General features: G+C 44.7%; 2 protein-coding genes across 3 annotated transcripts; both read right to left on the minus strand.

The window, feature by feature from the left end:
* Positions 1 to 1,104: 1,104 nt before the first annotated feature.
* Positions 1,105 to 8,370, minus strand: cyhr1 (cysteine/histidine-rich 1). Of its 2 annotated transcripts, XM_034599578.1 has the most exons (7): positions 7,850 to 8,370; positions 7,260 to 7,595; positions 6,066 to 6,160; positions 5,428 to 5,571; positions 3,719 to 3,930; positions 3,364 to 3,542; positions 1,148 to 1,360 (listed from the first exon to the last, which is right to left on the minus strand). In XM_034599578.1, the coding sequence occupies exons 2-7, from the start codon at positions 7,545 to 7,547 to the stop codon at positions 1,148 to 1,150; spliced, it is 1,131 nt and encodes a 376-aa protein (XP_034455469.1). In that variant the 5' UTR covers positions 7,548 to 7,595; positions 7,850 to 8,370. The 2 variants fall into 2 exon arrangements, with proteins under 2 accessions (XP_034455470.1, XP_034455469.1); XM_034599579.1 differs by lacking the exon at positions 7,850 to 8,370 and having other exon boundaries at positions 1,105 to 1,360; positions 7,260 to 7,547.
* A 2,504-nt stretch (positions 8,371 to 10,874) lies between these two features.
* On the minus strand, positions 10,875 to 17,158 carry dclk3 (doublecortin-like kinase 3). Its single transcript, XM_034599569.1, has 7 exons — positions 17,025 to 17,158; positions 15,608 to 15,831; positions 15,093 to 15,224; positions 13,113 to 14,324; positions 12,640 to 12,772; positions 12,321 to 12,488; positions 10,875 to 12,232 (listed from the first exon to the last, which is right to left on the minus strand). The coding sequence occupies exons 1-7, from the start codon at positions 17,071 to 17,073 to the stop codon at positions 11,544 to 11,546; spliced, it is 2,607 nt and encodes an 868-aa protein (XP_034455460.1). The 5' UTR covers positions 17,074 to 17,158; the 3' UTR covers positions 10,875 to 11,543.
* Positions 17,159 to 17,727: the final 569 nt, after the last annotated feature.

The following is a 17,727-nucleotide window of genomic DNA, read 5'->3' on the forward strand; positions in this document are numbered from 1 at the left end:
GCAGGTCCGTTCCAGTCTCGATGGTCCTGTACTTTAAGGATTGTACTGTGTTTAACACACACTCACATTACACTCACACAGGCAGCCATTCACACGCTACAACCCATCTTAAAAGGAAAAAAAGTTCACAGGTACTTAAATATTTCAGGGTTAAGAGAGAAAAAAAAAAGATATTAGTGTCGAAGGTTATATATAACCACAGCTGGAGGATTAAGTTGAAGAACTAAAATATGCATGCAGCCAACTCTCCTCTTGTTGAAATGTAAAAGAAGGTTGAAGTGGGGATGCCGACGCCTTTCGTCTGCTCTGGCCAAGTCTGAGAGCGTCTGCCTAAACAGGAAGTGACGAAACTGTGTAGAGCTGGGGGGGGGGGGGTACACACACACACAAGCACACGATCATGCTCTCGAAACCCCTTCACATGTCTTCAGAACAGCTGATTAGATTCAGACGCTCCATATTCACATTATCACATGGTTTGGGACATTTGAACATGCAAAGCAGAGCGTGGGCCGCACCCCAGGGTCCGTCACATAACTCTCTGTGTCACACACACACACACACACACACACACACACACACACACATACACAAGCGCAACAACTGCACCCAGCGAGTCCTGCTTTGGTTGGTGTGTGTGCTACCTTTGGCTGCGGGTGTCACAGGGTGAAAGGTCACACAAAGCCTGACCTCAGAGAGCCTCCTCAAGGTACACACCAACCGCCTCACAACGTCCCCTACCCCCGCTCGCTGCCCCCCAACAACCCCAACACCTGTGCCCACCCATCCAATATCAATGCCCACCCATCTCCATAGCAACGCACAGCTCCCCCCAAACAAGGGGTCTCACTATCTTGTAAAAGGAGGTAAGTGTAATTAGTGGCGTGTGTGTGTGTGTGTGTGTGTAAATATATATAAATGTGTGTGGAAGCGTGTGTACCCTGCGTGATTGTGTGTGTGTGTGTGTGTGTGTGTAGGTGTTAAGAGGTATCAGTGGTTCAGTGGTGTCTCTCTTTTATCTTCATCACATCCTTCCTCTCTGCCCCTCCTCCTACGTCACCATCCTTCTTCCTCGTCCTTTCCATCTTCCTCCTCCTCCTCTTCTTCTTCTTCTTCCTCCTCCTACTCCTCTTCTTCCCTCACTCTTTTATTTTTGGACTTGGAAGATGAACAGGCGCAGGTTGATGTTTTTGGCGGCCAGCAGTTTGTTGCACTCCACCGAATCGGAGATGGGCAGAGGGACGTATTCGGTCTCATTGGTGTCGTTGCTGAAGGAGTGGTGGTGGATGACAGGCTTGATCCGCACGTCGTCGTACGGCCCCTTCAGCAGCAGGAAGGAGCACTCCAGAGCAGAATTCACCTGCACACACAGAAACACTTTGTATCAGCCACGACATCGACTCTACAGAACTGAAGTTTTGACACTGACGTCAGCAAAGGAGATCAGATGGGAGTCCACAGTCGTTTTTACCCATAAACACAAAATAATCTTTTCAAGACAGTCTCCTCATTTTATTATTTTATAATATTATATACGTAGTGACAATATTGATTAGTTGAAATCAAATGTATCTTTATTATTTCAATAATGCTTCTGAGTATGAGACACAGAACTGAACTGATCAGTCATTCTATCAATAGGAAACAAATATATCCTTGATAAACTAAAATCTACCGATAACACCAGCCGTGAGAATGTACTGTTTGGGCTTTTCTGCTGACTCACATTTTCCTTTCCACACCCAAATTTCACCTCATCACAATTCTAATCAATCGTTCTGCTACTCTGTTATTGCCGGGACAAATTACCATGGCAACATAAAAGAAAAATGGCGTCACTGGAGCTGACAGTGTCTTGTTATTGTAGAATAAAGCCAAGATTTAAATTCATGTGACACTGGACATTTTCATTCACATAATTCATCAATAGCCTGTACACGTTCCTCTCTCCTCTCTCCTGTAGCTCCACCCTCATTCTACCAATCAGTCATCAATGAGTATCACCTGACCTGAGAAGTGAGGCACAAGCTCATGTGTCAGGATGAGAAGAGGAGGCTTCCAGTGTGGGCATGGCTGGTTCTGCTCTAACATTGTGTTTGTCTTTTAATGTTAATAAGCCAATCGTTTGGGTTGTATTAAAGGTTTTCTGTGGTTAATTCGGGTCAGTGACTTTACGTGTTGTACACCCCAAGGGACTGCTCAAACGCGGGGCTCAACAATTGGGAGTTTCTCCAGGTCGGAACATCGATGAAGTGAGGTAAATGTTTGTGTATCTTTGTCTCTAATGACCTTTGCATTAGTGTGGGGATCGCCTGTTTTCCGGATCACTTGTGGCTGTAGCTGCGTGTAAATGCTTTTGACTGGGTGCTGGGTTCCTTTATAGTGCTTGAGGCCTCCTAATTATGTACATTTTATGAATTTTACTTTTGAATTGTCTCACTTGTGATTTTTCTGTGTGTGCATATACATGTATATTTAGATTAAATTTGCTTCGTCTTGTGATGTTGATGGTTTTGCCTGTTGAATTAGTATTTTGCTAAAAAGAAGAAATTATGTAACCATCTGTCAAACCCGAGTCTCTCCACTTTGGTGTTTTGACTGTCTTATTGTTGGTGGTATACCTGCTCACCTATGTAGTAACATTTGTCCACCTCATGGTGGTAGCCATTTTGTGTCAAGTGGGAGTGGCACCCAGTTGTATGGCTACCTGTGTGTTGGTGCCTCATTTTCAATCCAGCAGCAGCAAATGAGTTGGCCCTCTTGTGTTGTGATCTTGTTTGTGCCACTCTTTGACTTAAGTGAAAACATAATACCTTTTCTTTTTTTTTAGCAGCAGTTCCCATTTTTTGCTCTTAAAATGTTTACATTTATACCTACATGCATACATTCAGTCAGCATTGGTCCACATGCTTATAAACTAGTTGTGCTTGTTTTTTTAGAGATTTGCAAATGGCTTCTGTTTTGTACATCATGACTTGTTAACGTACAGCCTCAGTAATTATTTGCAATGGTAAAATACATTGTAAAATTGTCTTTTGCCAGTGAAGTTTAATACAACTTTATATTGTTTTAAGGGTGGGGGTGTTTGTGTTCCTGTTCTTTGACCCTGTTCCTTTCTTGTTTCTCCTGTAGCTACAATCTGATTTTACCATTCATCAAAGAGGTGCACTTGACCAGGGAATGGGGGTCCTTTTTAAAAGGTTCGGACTTCTGTTACCATGCCGATAATGATCACTTCGTAAGCTACCAGATCAGCTCCAAACTCCAAACCAGACACTGGTGGACAGTGACTCATCTTAAGCCCTGAGAACGAGCTCCGAAAACTTAAAAAATATACACAGACAGACGGGTGATGTGTTGTACCTTGCTCTTGAGGAGTAGCTGGAAGGAGAGGGTGCGCTTGCAGGAGAGGTTGGGGTTGCGCTCGGAGTCGTTAACACGGGCCTTCAGCACCCACGTCTGGTTGAGAACTGTGAAGCGCGGTGTCTCATAGTACAGGCGGGTGATGAAGTCATCAGTGCGGTACGGCCTGAACTGCACCTCTGGATGGACACAGAAGTGGAAGACAAGTTTTGGAAAGGTGAGAAGTGTCATGAGTGGGAGGGAAAGAATAAAAAGAGTAAGGAAGCAAAGTGAATCATACAGTTAGTTGTCTTTCTATTTATCTTCCCTAAAGTTCACGATCATTTTGCCGCATTCAGCTCTATTATGTTTGTACCTGTAAACCCGATCTTTTCGTAGCACAGCAGGCTAAAGATGGTGTTGTAGAGCTGCATGTCTCTGCGGTGGCTCTGGTCCATCTCTCCCAGAATTCCCATCAGCTCTGTGCCAGTCTTAGTGGGATGGGAGCACTCGCCCTCATGCGCCGGCAGCTCGTGGAACGGACCTTTCCAAGGGCAGCCGATCCTCTTGTACTTACACTGTGTCACCCTGAAAACATGGAAATGAGTGGACAAACTGGACGGAAGGAATGACACGACTTTGTATAAATAAGTTCCTTCAAAGACGTGCCTTGTGATGAAGACATGCTACTTTAATGCACTGAGTGGAATGTACTAATATCAAAGATGATAATTAACATTGGACTTATGAGTGTGCACTTAGAGCCAAGCTCAAGGAAATAAATATCAATTACATCCTACACAGAGGTGCTTTTCACACAATACCAGCTACCTAATTCCAGTGAAAGTGACGTATTAATAATGTGAACGGTACAAGATAACTTCAGTAGTGAACTAAGAATAATTAAAACCACACGGACGATTTTCATCCTACATTAACAACCAGGATTTAATCAACCACAAGCAGCTGCTAGAGATTTAACAGGTTTTTTACCTGGATTCAATACTAGGTAGATTTTTGTAAAATACTTGTAATCACTTATGGTAGTTTCTCTAAATAAAATAGAGTTTCATATTCAAACGTGCATATCAAAGAGGTGCTGGTCTTATTCCTGAAAACAGTAAAATTACATTTACGTCAGAGGCAGTCAGAATCCTCACAGGAGACCAGCAGCACATTTATTTTTCTGCCTGACCTGAACAAAAACACCTGGTGACTGCCATGGTTGTTGTCATGGCAACACCAGCACTGGCGCTGCTGTCCTACACGGGGTCACCTGTTGCTATAGCAACAACCCCATAGGATTTCCTGCATGCAAATTTAAACAGCCCAAGCATCACGGGCAACAAACGCATGCAGTCAGTAATCACATCAGCTGTTTCATCCGCTTTTATTGCTCATAAGTCACACGCTTCCCTCCGAATCTTCCACAACATTAACCTCATGTGACAGGAAGAGGGGCTGATCGGAAACACGCACACACTGATCCCTGTTCAGTCATGTTGTTTTCACTGTTAGTGTGCACAGCTTTCATTTTAATGTTTCTGTTTCACAGAAGTGAAACAGAAACTTTTTTTTTTTTTACCACTGGTAAAATATCAAATGGAAGTTGTAAATAGAAAAATAAACCTTCATGGTGTACTACAATTCATAAAGACTCGTGGTCAATAGGTGAGTTTTGATATTTTGTCCAAGAACTTTAAAATCTTAAAAGTTGGAGATTTGTTTTTCCCAAAATAGAAGTATGCGATTCTTTGCAAACTTTATTTGAAAACTGGCCATATAATTTAGCAAGTAAAGGCAAGGGTCCCATTCTATTTCCAATACTGATTTAGTGAATGAATAAATACATTTTCTGAATTTATTCTAAAGGTGAATCTGCTGGAACAAACACATAAATGTTCCTCCTGTTTTACACAATAATTTGATAGTTTTGACATTTGTGGGAAAACTGAGGTAAATTTTGAGACACTTTTTCATCCTTACAATAGGATGGTAACAGAAGTTTGGCAGATTTCTTACCTTGGGGAAAACAATTGATTTTCAATGGATCTGCGAGTTTGTGTGTCTGTGTGTGGTGCATACCTGTCTTGACACTCCTCTTTCTGGTGTCTCTCTAGGCTGGAGCGGGGGAATTGTTTTAGGCAGAAGGTACATTCTGTCGGCAGCTCGCTGACAGCCTTCTCCACAGCCAGGTTCCTGCAGCACAGGTTCTTGCTGATCTCACACCTACACAAACAATAGAAAACCACAAAAAATTGGAGTAATGCAAGTGTGTTTTAAATGATGCAAATTTGATTCTGAGGGTGGCTTTAGGTATCACAAGACAGGAACCACTCCATTTTCGTCTGAGATAACATTTATTATATGAATTTCATAGTTCCTACTGCAGAACATAAAGTGAAGAAAAATCTTTATTTAGGATGTTATTTAATTTGACATAATGCATATGTTATTTTGCTGCAAAAGCTATTGTCTAATGCTAAAAGTATGTGGACAGGACAAATGTCTTAAATAACTCTTCTGGAAATGTAAAAGAAAATGCATACAATCAAAATATTAACAATATTTGAATTAACAACTATATAACAATCTCTACAGATCCACTTCGAGACTTTTATCATTAACTTAAGTGACCAAGATGCACTCTGTCATGCTCTGTATCTACATAGAATTCCTGTCTGCCTCGCTCAGGAAGTGCTCGTGTCTACAGGGAACTTTACCTGCAGTTGGGACATGTGGCCTGTTCCTCCTTGAGACGAGAATCAGCCAGGAGGTGGATAAAACAGCCTGCACACATCAGGTGACCATTGGTACACTGGTGGTGGAGAAAAGGTTGACGGGTCAATAAAATGTGATTTAAGTGAAAACATAACTGAGTTGTTGTTTTTTTTGTTTTTTAAATTGGGTAGAGGCACAGGTTCTGTGGCTAAAATATCTGAGCAGTACAAGCTGCAAAAAACAAAAGTTGGACAATTTAAGGGAGACTTAAACTTTGTCATGCCAAATGTTACGATTAAAAATTCCTGCATTATTTGTTACAAGGGGTTACTGTATTCAGATTGTTTTTGGGACTGCATGACAGATATTTTGTGAAAATGTTTGAAACAGGGACTTTAATCAAAATAGTATTTGTTGAAAATGTCATTAGGCACATTTCCGTTGATTTCAGTTTGGATTTATTATAAGTTGTATCAATGGATTGGATTAGATCCCCCAACAATAATTGTATAAAAACTGAATATGTACTTTATAATGGGGAGATATGTAGAAGTGTTTACCTTTCTATGTAAATGATGGCAAATGTCTGTGGGATTTGTGTGCCTATGTAAGGCACATAAGTGTCTATGTTTACAGCAGAATATTGTGTATGGGAAGATAACTGTTAAATAACTTTTCATAATCTATGTTGCATGTCACAACAATAGTGAAACTAACTGAAAAATCGTTAATTACAAGTGTGATTACTTGACATTGAAAACAGTTTGAGGCTATTAGGAGGGTAGTGGGCTGGGTTGAAGGACAGGGGCAGACTGAATTCAATAAAATTTAGGTTTAGATATGTGTTAAACCCTAGATGTTTGTGTTCTGGGAGTGGGGGGGGCTGGCAGTGTGGTTTTGGCTGAGGGTCATTTGAGGATAATTCACAGTATAATGTTATGAACTGGAGCCTGCACAGCTGACCGCCAGGGCCTGGGTGTGTCTGGTCTCAGCCTCATGGCTCAGTTTACAGTAGACACTTGGGCCTGTGTTGGATCTAGTATCACTAAAAATACATGGGGCTGGCCAACACATTCAACAGGTTGACTCTGGGGTGGGGTGGGGGGGGCATTCGGGGTCTTCTAGTGTGAGATCCAGCTGCTTTGCTGTTTAGGGGTAATGAGGAGTGGGGGGTTTATGATTGACACCTTGTTTACCTGGTATACAGACGCCTTGGGCAAGTCTAGGCACACGGTGCAGCACAGCACTGAGTACAGTCTCTCCTCCAGCTTCCCTGACTCTCCATCGGGCACTTTCACCCTCTTCTTGGGTGGCTCGTCCGGGTCAGGCTCGGGCCCATCTCGTCTTATGCCGACCTCCTCCTGCATGGCAGCGACCCCGGCGACAGCCTCCACCGCTGCCCCCACGGCCCCGACCCCCAGGCCTCCCGAGGAGGAGCCAGGGGCGGCCGCAACGCCCACGTCCCTCTCTTCCAGCGAAGACATGGCGACGGGTGTCTAGAAAATGTTCGGGGTGAACCTGCAGCGGCCACGCTGAGCCCGAAATATTAGCAGGTTAGCTCGGGACTAGCTCGCAGCCTGTCAAGCTAACGGTCAGCTGACAGCTATGCTAGCGTTAGCTGGGCTAACGCTACGGCAGCAGGCTGTCAGACAGGAATGCGGGCAAACTTATTATTAATGCCGCCGCACACTGAAGAAGTTGAAAACGCGTAACAAGCGAATGACCGTGTAATAACAGGAGCACGAGTGAATATATTACAAATGTCGACCAGTAGCAGTTGACTTACAGTGAGGCTAGCGGACTGTGCGCTAGCTACGTTGACACAAACACAGCAGTCCTCTCGGGCAGAACAAAAACAACTCGGGCGTCCCTCAGCTGTTGTTGAGCGCTCGACGCCGTTAATCGCAATGACAGCAGATTACAGCCTCGTACCGCCGCGGCCCAGCTCGGCTGCTCGTCTACCGTCCCCGCTCCGGTACCCGCAGACTGTCCACGGCACCCACGGGACCTGTCGGCGATTCAAATCCGCGGCTGGAGACAGTTCTGTTGGAACTCGTCTCTCCGGCTACACAGCCATCTTTGTTTTTTTTTTTGGTTTTTTCTCCCTTCCCTGTCCGTCTCCCCCGACTTCACCCTGCTCAGCCGCTCACCACTCCGGGTCAAATTCGCTACAGCTCGGGCAGGTTCTGAAGCTTTGTGTTAAGAAGTGAATCTGTCTTTTTGCTGCATGTGTCTGAGGCGGCCTCTCTGTGTTGCTCCAGCAGTGAACTGGCTGACAGCGGAATGTTTTGTTGTGGCAGATGACTTGGGGTATTTAAAGAGTTTTGAACTGCGCATGCGCACTGAGCACCTGCGGGTCAGTGTGTGGCAGCGCTCGAGAGGTGACCAGAACCTGATATGCGACAAATGTAGGCCCCTCCGCTGCAAGGACGCCTTATTGTATACTTCCACAACGCGTATTAGCCACATCTGTGTGTTATAACACATTAGTAACACTCTGACAACTTTAAACAAATACTTCAAAGCAAAAATCCCCCTGTTTATACAGCAAAGTGGTTCAACTGGTTGCAGGGGACTATGTGTTTGTGTGTCTGTCTTCAAATGAATTTATGCTGATGTTGATCCAAGGAAACCTTATGTGCCCTTGATGACCAGAGGTGTTTATAAGCCTTTCCATCCCTTCACTGCCCCAGTCAGATGTGAGGTTCAGCCGCCTCAAGGGCAGGGAGGGGGGCCGGTGCCTATAGGATGGGGGGGTTGTGTGAGTGTACTCGGGGCAGGATGTCATGAGTTTCAGCTGTTTGCGATCGGGTGGGACAGGACTAACCACTCCCATTGGACAGACAGATATGTCTTATTTGGTGTGCGGGGAATGGCAAAGGAGCCATACCACCCGCAGCTATGCACACACAGGTTACACAGGAGCTCTGTGTGGTCGCACAGTGTCCTGAATGCTGAGCAACTTCCATAATTTACCACTGGATCTAACCACAGAGTGCATTCTCAGAATATTAGCACAGGACACTACTTTGCAGGTTGTTTGTCATCACACAGTTAACAGAAAGCTGTGGTGTGTTACAGGCCTTTTGAAAATGAATGTAACTAGGGCTGCGAGCAGTACTGTGCGGGCCCGAGCACTTGTGAACTCGGGACCTGGTGCGGCCGCGGGGGAGGGCGAACAGGGACCGGGAGAAACGGCTACGTGTTGTGTGCGTTTTGTGCACCGCTGGACAACGCCCACTAATCACGCATTACGATCCACGCAATCCAATTTTCACCGTGTAGACCACACGGTGAAAATTGAATGTAAATCAATTAAAGTTGTCAAACGAGGCTTACCTCCTTTTGGCAGTAGGTGGTGCTATCACTATCCCTACAGACTGATAGATCGGTTCAGGTCAAAAACTCTTGTTGCTCTTCAGATCGTATAAATCTTTCACCTTTGCAACAGTCTAACACACCAAACGAATCTATGACCACTGGCACTGTGGCTATAAAGCAAACTTACAACAAGGAATTATTTGCTTAATAAATCCTTTGAAGTGTTCTTTTATAAACCGCCTGGCTGGAGGTAAATTCAGAAACAAGTGTTATTCTTACACAACATGGGTTGTTGTTTCTGTTGCTTTGGTCTGAGCTGGCTTAGTTTTTATCTTGTGCAATATTTTATTTCGGGGTCAGTGCTCTCCACACTGATTTGACATTCATCAGTTTAGACTTATGTGCTGCTTAAAAGGACATACTCTGATTATAGCCTTTACTGTATCAAGGTGGCCCCACCTTGCCCCCCTTAGCAGCGCCACTGCACTGAGGCGCATTACTCCGCAAATCAACAAGTGACACCTGCAATAATCACTCACTTTATGAAAAGTTGCTGAATTTATATTTATGTTCCTGGATAAATGGGGCGTCGCTTCCTGTGCGACAGTGAAGTTAAAACCCAGCGTTGTCATAATCCGCGGGAAGAATGTGTGTGTGTGTGTGTGTGTGTGTGTGTGTGTGTGTGTGTGTGTGTGTGTGTGTGTGTGTGTGTGTGTGTGTGTGTGTGTGTGTGTGTGTGTGTCCTTCTGACAAAGTTCGAAATGGTTGTGGTCAATGGACGAGGAGGAGTACATTAAAGTGTAAGATGTGCAAAAAACAAGACATTTCCGGTTGCCACCAGGGGGCGCTGTGATTTTAAGTAATTATTTCTTTGTAGATGTCATCGGGCCGGGACTTTTGTCATACATGTCCAGTTTGGAGTCAATTGGACCATGTATGTCCGAGATACAACAACCTCGTGTTTTGATGATGATTCATTAAAATTTGACACCACGCCACAGTCACACCGTGTGACAAAAACTCACAATTTGAGTTAGTTTTAATCTCAATCTTGTTAAGATGACACTCACCGAATTTGAAGTCGATCTGATGAAAGCTCCAAAAGGAGTTTGTTAAAATACACAACGTGCAAAATGGCCACAAAATCCAAAATAGCCATCTTCCTGTTACTTTGATCAAATTGGTACCGGAACTTTTTTTTTCATCCGGTCATGATACACGTGTACCGAAGATCGGTTAAACCAGACGAAATTGCTGCAATTTCGGGGGCGCTGTTGAGCCATTTTGCCACACCTTTTTCAAATTACTCCAGAATACGTACATTTTCATCAGGCCTGACGTGCCCGTGAAGTTTGGTGAGTTTTTGAGTATGTTCAAGCCATCAAATATGCGATTCATTTGCCTGAATAATCAAATGAAAAGCAATAGGGCCTTCACACTGTCGGTGGTCGGGCCCTAAAAATACACATGATAGAAAGATGGCAAAAGAGCGGTGAATATGGCAAAGTTTTACTATGAGCAAAATAAAGTTATCTTTAGCTTATGAACATGTAGTACACTAATGTTGCTAGTTAAATGATACAGACTTCTAGGAATGGACTATAGGGCAGATCAGTGTTGTCACAATCAAAAATAGATACGGCAGGAACATGATATCTTCTCAAAGGTAAACATGGTTGGCCTGAAAAGACAGATGGTCGACCAAAACAAAAACACTCCAGACATGTGCCAAAACATCATCACATGAATACACAACAGCATTAGGAACAACAACAAAATATGTTTAAATATCAGACGATCAAGTGTATTCCATTCATTTCAACAGTGTTCAGTGTCCCATCCTCCTCTAGATGCACACACACCTTGGTCATCACAACATTTCATGATCGATTTATGACTACTCAGGGTAAATGGATTACACACATTTATGAGATTTATCTTCCCCCGTGAATCAGGTGCTATTCAATCCCCAGAGAGCACATCACATTATCTGTGGGGCCTTTCAAGGATTCAGCTGCCAAGAAATCAGCTGCATTGTCCGTAACAATGAAAGTGATGACCCTGATCTAATCACACAGTTAAACACGAGATTGACAGTCAGGTCAGGACAGTGTGTTTGTGTAGGTGGGTGGATGACGGCGGTGTGAGGCCTCGGCTCATCATGGTGATGAAGAAGATGAGGAAGCCGCTGGTTGGGAGGCTGGGTGGTGTTGTGGTGAATCTGGAGGTGTCTGCTGGTGGCTGTTTTGTTGTGACTGTGTCTTAATCTGGGATAGAAGTTCAGTTTCTGCTGCAGGGGCACCAAGATGACTGCCTTCAACTCCTGGGCTGATTGGGCTTCCTGTTTTGCAGCCTGTGTTTGACACCTCGGGGCCTGGATCTTGTATTTCTCGCCTGCTGGGCTCCCTGCTGGGTGTAGACGTGCAGTCTGATTTCTGTTGACGAGATGTGTCCTCAGTCTTTGTGTGCACTTTGATCTGTGTAGATATGGTGTGAACTGCACTTGTCTCTGTTGATTGTTTGTCCTCATCTTGCCCTCTCCCTGTCTTCATCTCAGTTTGTCTCGCATCAGTTCTGCTGAGCTCTTTGTGTGTCATTTCTCCTTCTCTGCCAGTGACTCCTGATCTTTTGTCTGTTGTTGTTTCTGTTGCTTTGGTCTGAGCTGCTCTTTGAACTCTCTCTGATTCTGCACCAGTGTCTGCGGTGTTCCTCTGTGTTTTGTCTGTGAGCGCCCCCTGGCTGTAAACCGAAGCCATAGCCTCCACCCAGGGATGCAGCAGGGTCTGCTCAGCTGTCAACCTCACTGTGGGATCTGGCTGAAGGAGAGCTCTGACAAGGCCTCTGGCTTCTGCACGCAAACAAACATACACACAGAATAGCAAACAAAAATAGATTATGTTTAGGCATTTGTGTCACTACATTTCTGTGCTTCTCACCCTCTGAGATGGGGTCCCAGTAGGGGGACAGGAAGTGTAGTTCCCCCTGTTTTATTAGCTGGAACAACTCTTCCTGGTCCCGATCCCGACTGCGAAATGGGGGGAAGCCACACAGCAGGATGTAGAGGATAACACCCAGAGCCCATACGTCCACTTCTATACCATAACCTGTGCGGCAATTCACAAACAACTCTTTTCAGAATAAAAGCATACTTAAGTGACAAAACAAATTGGGAGGATAGTATAAACAAGAAAACCCATATACAGTGAAAAAATACATACAGTTTGTAGTATTTGATTCTGCGGCAACAGCACTGACCTGTCTCAAAGAGAATCTCTGGGGCTACGTATGTTGGCGTTCCACATATGGTGAAGACTGGTTCAGTTACAACCATAGCGAGACCAAAGTCTCCCAGCTTCAGCCGGCAGATGCCACCTGCCACATGCTCTATCTGAGAAATAACAGACAGAAATAGTCAGTGAGTGAGGGAAACATGAGATTACAACAAGTTAAAGCTGAATACTTGCTAACTCCCTTTTCTCAGGTCCATTAAAAGTGTAAATCTATAGTCTATATGAATGTATTGTATGATGTATAATAGTTACACTTGTGAGATCATAATAAATGAAGATGGAACACAAATTGGCAACCAATCATCTTGTTTCAAAAATATTAAAGGTACTACGTTAAGGATTTTAGATGTTGTCCTTTGGCTCCCCCTACTGAGCATATAAAAAAGAGACACCGGCAGACAGAAAGGAGTTAACCAGTAGACATGGATTAACACCCACCAGCAGGTTTTCTGGTTTGAGGTCTCGGTGGACAATGCTCTTGACGTGGATGTAATTTAAAGCGTCACTCATGTCTGACACCATCAGTCCTGCCTCTGCCTCGGAAAACTTCCCCCGCTCGCTGATGGCCTCAAACAGATCCCCCCCCGTCACCAGCTCCATCACCAGGTACGAGTGACTGTGTGTGTGGTGGTTAGCGAACAGCCGCACGATGCGTCTGTGACACAGGCTTCCCAGGAGGCTCAGCTCGTTCTGCATCATGTGCTCCCGACCGATCAGCTTGGAGCGTTCGATTATCTTTATGGCGAGGGGTTGCCCGGTGTCGCGATGGCGGCACTCTCGCACCACCGCAAAGTTCCCATCTCCGACCACACGTCCTATCTCGTAGCAACGCTCAATATCTGACAGGGTGACGTCGCTGCCGTCTGAACGAAGGTCAAAGGTCGTCGCCTGCTGTGCGTCTTTCCGTGCCGGACCCACATCGGGAAGTGGTTTTAAAAGGTGTGACCGTGCCAGACTCTTCTCCTCATCCCTGTTGATTGGTTGAGGAGGTGGAGGGCTGAGATGAACATCCACCTTTCTCACCTCTTGTTCTATATGAGAACAATTTTTTTGCTTTCTCACCACCGGAGGAAGTGGGACCCTCCCTGACAGGGGATTGACCCGTTCTGTCCCCTGATGTTTAGCTCTTATCGCTAAGCAGTTCTCACACAGTGTAGGGGAGGGTATTTCTGCTTCTCTGAGACCCTCCTCATGTTTAAATGGACCAATGATGGAAGGCTGTCGCTCTCTGACCCCGCCCCTCACGTGTAACCTCTGCAGGTGGTTGGGAAGGTGAGCTGGTTTTCTGCAAGAACTCTTTTTGTTAGACTTCTGGACATCTGGGTGATAATTGTCAGGGTAGTGGGCGTCTATATTGTGATGTTTGTGTGTATTAGTATGATTTTTGATGTGTGTATTTGTGTCCTGTTGTGTCTCTTGGTTAGTGTCGTTGCTCTCTGCCCCCTCGCTGTATCCGCTGTCGGCCTTAGCAGCTTTGTCTGGTGCTGGGATAAGTCTTTTCACCCAGGCCCGGAGAGCGTCAGCTCGGTAATGGGAATGCTCTGGAAAGAGCTCCTCCAGAGCCTCCTGCATGCTGCTCAGCTCTGGACGTGCCTTACCCAGCGCCAGGAAGGCCACCTCTCCTCTGAAGAAGTCACACACACCTTTCACCTACCAAAATAAAAGAGAAAGAAATGTCAACAGGTCGGGGGAACATATTGTATTTGGACAACAAGACGATTACATAAGAGCCCACCATTTTTCGAATTTTCCTTTTTGTCTTTTTCCAGTCTTTTGTTGTAATTATTTAAGTAAAGAAATAACAGATAGGAATTTTAGCCGTTGTTCTCCAGAAGTACTATCTCGAGTGGCCTGAAAGGCATAAAGCAGATAAAAGAAGAAGAGATGTGTAGCTCATCCTCAGTTGTGTACTGAAAAAGGTTTTATTTATTTTAACACTAGAGTTTGTTCTCATTTCCCACTCTTCAAATGGCCCCCACGGAGAGGACGACCTTTCTAGTTGCCCCCAAATAATTTGATTTTCAAAACAATCTTTCAGGAGCTTTGAAATGATACTTCTTAATCTTCATCAGGCCAGTGTCCACATTTCTTTTTTTAGGCCCCTGTGTTGTACTTTATCTTTCCAGTCAATAGATGGGTGTCAAGTGAAGGTCAGTGCATTAGCTGGGGGCCCATAACTTCAGGGCCCTCAAGGTCTAATGTCTACTAGTAGTGATTTTCCTGTAGGTTAATGTTGTGGGTTAGGTGCTCTCACACAATTAAGAGCTTTAAGGTGTCTCCCATTTTATTAGATCACCCGAGGCCCTGTCATAAAGAGGCTCCTTGTGTCTCTGTATACATAGAAGAAGGGGGCCCATCGGTGCACCTTTGCCCCGAGGCTTTACCTTGCAGGTCAGTGTGACTGCGGCTGAGCCTCACCTCTCGTGCGTGGGTCGTGTAAAGGCGTGTAACTCTTGCCCTGTGCCAGCGAGGAAATCCCAACGCCTCTGAGATATCCAGTAGCAGCTGCTCGAAGGACACCACGCCCCTGCGGTTCAACAAGACTGTTACCTAGAGACACAAAAATCACAGCTGAGTTCTGAACATTGGTATGAATTGCTAATTTGGTACCATTCTCTGATAAAGATACATCATAAAAGGGATAGTAGGTACAACTTTTGGGTTCTCCATCCTGACACAGTCTTTAGCTGTCTTTAGCCCTTTATCAACAAAACGCTTCCAATGGACTTAGCACTTACCAAATTCTTAACTTCATCTGTAAAGCATATGAACCAAAATCCATATATCAACATATTATTTGCATTTATTGATGTTTCGAAAACCAGTGAGGTCTCAAACATTTAGAACTAAATTTTTACCATTATTTCACAACCTGTCAACTCAAAAGTTGTTCTTATTAATGTCTCTGACTATTTTAAAAACCATTTATTTACCTTCCGCAGTGTACTCCGACCACTGGGGTGGACGATGGTGACCAGATGCGGCCTCTCTGCGCTCTCCTCTGCATGGCGGGTGTGGAAAAGAGGCAGATGAGTGGGAGGAGGAGGAGGAGGATGTAGGAAGTGGGACCTATGGACCTGCCCTGCAGGGTGGGGGCGGATGGGCCATGGCTGGGGTATCCCACCAGGACGCTTCAACGAGGGAATGTTAGGAGGCGCTGACACAGGAGGGAGAGAGAGGAGGACACGGGTGGAAGAACAAAGACAGAACCCAAGTGCTGGATTATTCAAAGTGGACTTAACAACAGTGACGTCAGCCCCCCACCGATGGGTTTCTTGTACACAAAGTAAAACTCATAAGTAACACGACACCAGTTCCTCGTCCCGTGTGAGTGTGCGTGCATTTGTGTGAAAACAAATCCGGCCGATCAGATTTGAGTGTTTTCCATCACACCGAGTGCAAGGGCCATTTGAGATTCCTCAAGCACCTTGGTCCCTGCTGGCTGAATTATTTAGGCTTCCTTAAGTCATGCAAACACGCAGACACACACACACACCTACACAAAGGTTGCTTGACCTGGTTAGGGCTCAGCTGAATCTGCATGATTAATGAGGCATTAGAGACACAGAGCATCTTTGACGTTTCACTTTCTGGCGCTGTGGGAGACGGAGAGATGTTATCTGTCCAGTCGGTCAGGGTTCGATTGTTTTCTGTCCGACAGGCCGGAACAACAGACAGAAACACAAGACCCTGTACCTCCAACATGACCAGGCCCTCCACTCCTTTTTAACAAGACACCACTCACCCCCTGAGAGTGACCAAAAGCACACACTCACACAGATAGAGAGTCACACACAAACACACACTTAACAATAAGGGTGGACTCAAAAAACCACCATGGCTTAAACAGCTCATAAAAAAAAAAACAGCTGTGGCCAGTCAAGAAAGAATGAATCTGGCTTTTTGTGGGGAGGTCTGGAACCTTCAGGGGTCTGGGTGTGTGTTTATTATGGGACGGGTCTAGAAAATAATTTCAGGACCAACAATCTTACTTCTTCTACTTTTAGCGAATGGCTTTTAATTGATTGTTTAGTTTTTTTAACCATTATTGTTCCTTTTAACATTTTCTTATGCCATCACTTTTGAATATTGTTTCAATTTATCTGCTGTCTTCGATTTTAGATTTTGTATTATAAAATTAGCTGTCTGTCTATTATTATCATTATTATAAAAGATGGCATGTCTGTGGTTTAATACAGGCCTTCCTGCTCATAGACCATTTTGAAATTGCACTTTAAAGCCAAATAAGTTTGTTAATTTATAACATAGTCTTGACTGTGACAGATGTTTGGGTTTTAAATAATTTGAAGTGGAAGTAAAATCCGTTCAGACGCGTCTCCATCAACTCACCTGCCATTCTCCATTTAGCGTCATACCGGCCTCTCTGTGACGGCGTCATGTGTTTGCAGAGCAAAGCACCAGCGCTGCTCTACTAACTCACTGACACTTCCTCTACTTCACTTTTATTCCTCTACAAGCAGCGGCCATGTTCTCCTGCTGTTCTCCTGCTGTTCTCCTGCTGTTCTCCTGCTGTTCTCCTCCTGTTGAAGCGGGATGCGCCGCGAGCTGACCGGACCTGCCGGAGCTACAGCGGTTACCATGGCGACACGTCAGGTTGAAAGTTCTGAGGAAGGAGGTGTACCGGAAACAGTGAGTAAACACTCAAAATAAAATCACAACATTAAATTGTGAGTGTCCTGTGATATCAAGCAGCCTACCTTTCTGGATCAACAAGGGGTTGTTATCTATTTTCTATTTTTAATAATGCTCCAATCTTGTCTTACAGACCTACCGTAAGCTAGGAAATGACCTGCTAAATTCATGAACGTTGTATTTTGAAGGAATTTACCGGAGCAATGATGAGAAGATGAGTGGTGTGTGTGAGGAGTTAGTGGTGAAGGTTTTCAGAGGGGCAAACGACACCTCTCCATTAAGGTCACTGCTACACAATAAACACATGTTAGAGCAAACAGACACTGGGTCTGGTTTCCTTAAAGCATGAAAGTGATGTTGTAAGACTGTCCAGGATGACATGCCATTTCCCATCAGTAAT

The sequence above is a fragment of the Hippoglossus hippoglossus genome, chromosome 11 (genome assembly GCF_009819705.1).
Source record: "Hippoglossus hippoglossus isolate fHipHip1 chromosome 11, fHipHip1.pri, whole genome shotgun sequence".
NCBI classification, from domain to species: domain Eukaryota; kingdom Metazoa; phylum Chordata; class Actinopteri; order Pleuronectiformes; family Pleuronectidae; genus Hippoglossus; species Hippoglossus hippoglossus.

What these genes read in the sequence shown, in the direction of transcription:
- cyhr1 (XM_034599579.1), bottom strand. Translation starts at nt 7,547, where the DNA reads ATGTCTTCGCTGGAAGAGAGGGACGTGGGCGTTGCGGCCGCCCCTGGC. An exon ending in AAAGAGGAGTGTCAAGACAG is followed by an intron (nt 3,931 to 5,427) that starts GTATGCACCACA and finishes CCATGTTTTCAG; the next exon opens with GGTGACACAGTGTAAGTACA. An exon ending in CGAAAAGATCGGGTTTACAG is followed by an intron (nt 3,543 to 3,718) that starts GTACAAACATAA and finishes GTGTCCATCCAG; the next exon opens with AGGTGCAGTTCAGGCCGTAC.
- dclk3 (XM_034599569.1), bottom strand. Translation starts at nt 17,073, where the DNA reads ATGACGCCGTCACAGAGAGGCCGGTATGACGCTAAATGGAGAATGGCA. An exon ending in ACACGACCCACGCACGAGAG is followed by an intron (nt 14,325 to 15,092) that starts GTGAGGCTCAGC and finishes TTATTTTGGTAG; the next exon opens with GTGAAAGGTGTGTGTGACTT. An exon ending in CTGGGACCCCATCTCAGAGG is followed by an intron (nt 12,233 to 12,320) that starts GTGAGAAGCACA and finishes GTTTGCGTGCAG; the next exon opens with AAGCCAGAGGCCTTGTCAGA.